At 39.4% G+C, this 5,112-nt stretch overlaps 1 protein-coding gene across 1 annotated transcript in view; it reads right to left on the reverse strand.

Moving 5' to 3' along the window:
- arhgef38 (Rho guanine nucleotide exchange factor (GEF) 38) overlaps positions 1 to 4,583 on the reverse strand; it is an 11,225-nt gene extending 6,642 nt beyond the window's left edge. The window contains exon 1 of the mRNA XM_020602191.1: positions 4,367 to 4,583. Within this exon, the coding sequence (XP_020457847.1) occupies positions 4,367 to 4,583 (217 nt within the window). The remainder of the gene's footprint in view (positions 1 to 4,366) is intronic.
- Positions 4,584 to 5,112: the final 529 nt, after the last annotated feature.

The following is a 5,112-nucleotide window of genomic DNA, read 5'->3' on the forward strand; positions in this document are numbered from 1 at the left end:
TATATACACACACAGCATTTCAATGCATCTGCGGCACCTACACATTTGCTTAAGTGCTGAAAACGTGGCCCTGTGGGATGTGCCTGCTTGGAAAATCATATATCTCTTCTAACACATCTGCTTGACACCTCAGCAGCCCTCAGTATTTCACAGTGATCTAATTATTTTGACTCAAACGCCAAAGGCCTCACTTAACATGCCAGTCAGGCTCACTTCTCTTTTTTATTACTCTGCTGCCTAATCAGTCTGTAGCCACTCTGTGCTTTGCATGGCAGGCAGCAGTGTCTGTTCAGGGAAGAGGGGTGCTTCCTTTCTGCCTAATCGCCGCCACACACAACTTCCTCCTCTGGGGAGAAAGAGTGATGAACAGAGCGAGGTGGAGGGAGTGACAGAAGGCTGCGAGGCCTGTGTCAGATTACGAAACAAACTGCGCCGCTGATGTAATGCTCTGGCCTGCTGTGACATTTCATCTTGGCTGGATGGACGTGTGTGGGGGCAGGGACACACACTGATTATCATACACCTACATACGCAAGGACACACAGACACTGACGCTGATTCACACAAGTGCAGGCAGAAAGCTAGCTTCAGAGTACAGAATCTAGTTGACTGCACTCGAGGAACTATTTGCACAAGTTTACTATACAGTACATATGAGCTATAGAGCTAATGATTAGCCCAGTTTACATGCAAATTTTTATATGCTCTTGTTAAATCTGGGTTTACAGCAGATCTAATGTTTTTTAAGTAAGTGAGGAAGTTGCAGTGTCAAAGAAATGAGTATGGCAGTTGTAGCTTCCATTTCCTCAGCATTTCATTTTAATCTTTTTTTTAGTTAGTTTTTTAATCGGAATACGACTGCAACACATTGTCAGTTGCAGATGTACAGTAATAACCTTTTGCTGAATTGAATGGCTTGTGTTTCTGGCCAGTGGGCAGTCCTTTCTTATATGAACACTGCACATATTGTGTTCACATGTGGCAGAGATCTGGCCATATTCTGCCTGCAACCTGTGTACACTTACATTTTTCCCTAAGATAGATACAATAAAAACATGGATTAAATAAACACCTACAGAGGTGATTCATCATTTTTCTGACAATATCTAATATTATAAACTTCACTATGCAGTCATTGTAGGATCGTAAAGCTTTGTTCATGGTTTGTGTTCTCCCCTTGTACCTTGATGAAGAACCACATTTTAATGTGGTATAAATTGCAGTTGCATGTTGTAGAGTGAGTGTATGAACTGAAGTTGCTATAACCTTATCACTTTTGCTTTAAACTCCTCTTTTAAGAGTTTGTACAGTGTCCTTCTGAATTCACCTTTTCAGGCTATAGGATAGTAAGATCATGTTTGGTAAACTAAGCCTATTTACAGTGTGTCCATTGTGATAAGACTGAAAATAGTTGTGTGGCCATTTTTCCTCTGCAGTTATTAATTAACTTGCCTGTGCCTGATAGCACCTCTGTAAAAAGACAAACTTATCTCCTTTGTGTGAGTGTAATGCAACTTCAGAGAAAATTCCTTTCAAATAAATTTTTTCTTTATGCTGTGGATGAATACTTTCATTAATTCTAGTAAGACGATTAGAGACACTGTTGTGGAACGAGTTGAAATGTCATGTACACAAACTATCATTAAGTGTCACATGGCCTTTTAGCATGAAAAGAGATCCCAGAATCTCTAAAAGCCTCCACCCATGAGACAAGTCTCCTTAGAGATAAGCTGAGGGATCTTGATGCCTCGCTTCACATAAGCACATTGTATTTTTAATCAGGTTTCTGCTCTTTTCGTGCATCATCACACAAAAGAAGTGACTTAAAGATTCTCTTAAAAGCTGTTTGAATGATTTGTAAAATGCTTCTTGACACTGACCTTGAACTGGCCTTGAAAACATTCCTATACACAAACACATTCACAGTGTTACAAAAATAAAGTGTACCGTAGCCTTTCAGGACTCAACAGCAGAGCTCAAACCATGCTGACTTTTCCTTTTGCCAGCACTTTGTCTGGTTAGGTATGGTTTCCGACACAGAAGTTCCCACGAAAGTTGATACAGGGCTTTTCACTGTTCAGCCCATTGAAAGGGATCCATTAGACAGTTCCAGAACAGAATACCAGGTATGGTGTATCATGTATCGCCATCAAGAAAAATGACACATTAGACTTTGCCACACAGCAAAGTGCACAATGGAACAAGAATACTGAAAATATATTTTGGATAAAGTATACTGAATTTGAATAAAGCCTGAAGATATCAAGTCTATAAAAATCCACTGAAAGGATTTGTTTTTTACTTTAAAAAAGATGGAGGTTTATTTAAATGTATGTTGCCATGTATCATGCATAAACACCACAAAATGTGTTTAATGCCATAAAAATCTCATGGTGACACACACAGTGAGGAAAAGGTTCAATCCGTATGTCTTACTAAGTGCGTTGAAGTCACTGCTTCATGCATGAGTAGTACATACTGTAAATACATAGGAATATCTGGTTTATTACTGTCTCTTCGTGTGAATTTAGTGCTGGTAAATCATTGTCAGAACTATTACATTTAGTTACTGTAAATAAATAGACATATTGATGTCATGTTGCCATGGTTTTGTGGCTTGACCAACCTGTTTGACAAGCAGATGAGAACTGGTTGTTTAACATCAAGTCACATGTTTCCTCTTTCAGTGAAGTCATCACTCTGTCAATATTTGCAATGGTAATACCACTGCAAATATGTATTACTGCTTGTCAGATGTGAGACTAAAGTTGAACAGGGAGGAAGTTTGGTTTACTGAAAACATAGCAGCCTTTTTTTGGCAACCCTGCCTGCCTTGACGCAGGTTGGTCAAGAAGACAAAGTGCCAAAATGTAGGCTGTCTCTGTGTCAGCTAAGCAAAGCTGCTGCTGATTGAAGGCAAGTGTGTGTGTATGTCTTATCAGTACAACACCAAGTGAGAAGTAGGTTGTGATTATTTTAGATGATGTGCAACTGGCAAATTTGGCACATGATAAGTGTTGTTCATTAGAAAGGAAACCCAGGAACAAGTATGACAGGAAAACCTACATTCCGGTGGTGGAAGACATACTCAGATTGTTTATGTAAAGAAAAGTAGCACAGTGCAAAAATACTCTGTCACAAGTAAAAGTCCTGCATTCAAATCATTACTTAAGTAAAAGTACAAACGTATTAGCATAAAATAAACTTCAAGTACCAAAAATAAAAGTACTCATTTTGCAAAATAGCAGAGTTTACACTGATCATCATGAGAAAATATATACCTTATATGTTTATAATTTGAATTACTGCAGGCTAGCTTGTGAATTTTACACCAAGGATCAATAAATCTTGTGATTATACTGTATTTTGTTTTATTAACCTCATTCTGAAAAGTAACTAGCAACTAAAGCTATCAAATAAATATAGTGAGTACAAAATACTATATTTTTTCCGAAATGTAGTGAAGTTAAAATATGAAGTAGCATAAAATAAAAATACTCAAGCAAAGTACAGATACCTTAAAATTCTAATTAAGTATGGTACTTGAGTAAATGTACTTAGTTACATTCCACCTCTGCTACATACTTTGTTAATCTTAGTAGCAAACCCCTGCTGACACAGTGATGTCAGTCATTTTGCCTGAAGTGCAGCATTCCCTGTCACTGACTGCACTCCATGGACAGGTGAAGCCAGTTTTATGAATCATGGACATATGTTAGAGACTGTCAGCAGCTGATGAAGCAACCTAAATTTGCATTTTTTTTTTAAATCACAACCCATCTTCCCATTCCAGCAGTTTTTACTTTCCAGGTCAAATGCAACAAATTCTTTTGTTAGATATTATAATCACTGTGAACTATACTATAAGGTCAACTGTCAGAAATATCTTGGAAACTCTTTGGCTAAATTTGGGGATGAAAAACAAGTATAGATATATTTAATAAGCCTGTCATCACACGTGACTAGTGTCTAGGTTTTGTTTACAAGCTGCTCTGGAGCACTTCTAAAGCTACTCCTCTGCGCATGGGTTTGGAGAACAGTTTGCATATGTGGCCTCGTCCCTCTGGGAGTATCACCTGCTCAACAGATAGTAACACAACAGCTGCCCAGTATCCAGCGCTATAGAGCAGTACATTACCAGATTATAACCAATTATGTGTTTGTGTGTGTGCGTTGAATTTTTGCCCTCATACCTTATATGCTGCACTCAGTCCATCTGTAATGGACACAAGCCTCTGAATGTTGTGTGTTATAAAAAAATCTGCAATGTAAATAGCTAAGAGACCTGGTAGACTAAGTGTTGGGTCAGGTGTGCGTAAATTGTTGCCATAGTTTTGATCCCTGGGGAGGTCTTTAGCTGATGTACCTTTAAGTTTAGCGCTGTACTCCGTCTTGTCAGACTGACTCCTCCTCACCAGTGTCCCCAGGTTGATGTCACCTTTGGCCATGTCATCAGCAACAATAGTGTCTGTCCTTCTCCTCTCCAGGTAGCGTAAGAATACAGGCCGGTTCCGCCTCTTTATCACTCTGTCCTTTTCTTTTTCCTTATCTTTGTCACTCCCGCTGACCTCCTTGGGATCCATGATAAGGTTGTCAGCTCCCTGGTGCTTTCAAGGAGAAAAGAAGGGGAAGAGAAGGGGACAGGAAGAGGGAGAGTGAAATAGAGAGAGCCTGGGAAGTGCAGCAGGTGTACTGTTCACTGTGCACTGACTGCCTGCTCTACACAGGTAATGTAGCTCCTCCCATGTCTACCTGTAATGAGAGCTCTGGAACCACACCTCTGTAGTGCTGTGCTATGCTTCTTCCCTTTAGACCATTAGACCTAACCAGGGAGAGAAAGTGCACCTGATCATTTTACTTTTAATAAAACTAAATGTCTTCAAAATAAAATGAATGTATAATACTGAATGAATGAATGACACTCATGATGTGCCAGACACTGACAAAGAAGTATTTATGTAAGTCGCCCAGGTGCTATAAATTACACTTAGCAATATGGAGATTTATATTCACACATTAATCCATCCATCCATCCATCCATTTTCCTCCGCTTATCCGGGACCGGGTCGCGGGGGCAGCAGTCTAAGCAAAGATGCCCAGACTTCCCTCTCT

Source organism: Monopterus albus, unplaced genomic scaffold, assembly GCF_001952655.1.
Source record: "Monopterus albus unplaced genomic scaffold, M_albus_1.0 scaffold54.1, whole genome shotgun sequence".
In the NCBI taxonomy this organism is placed as follows: Eukaryota; Metazoa; Chordata; class Actinopteri; order Synbranchiformes; family Synbranchidae; genus Monopterus; species Monopterus albus.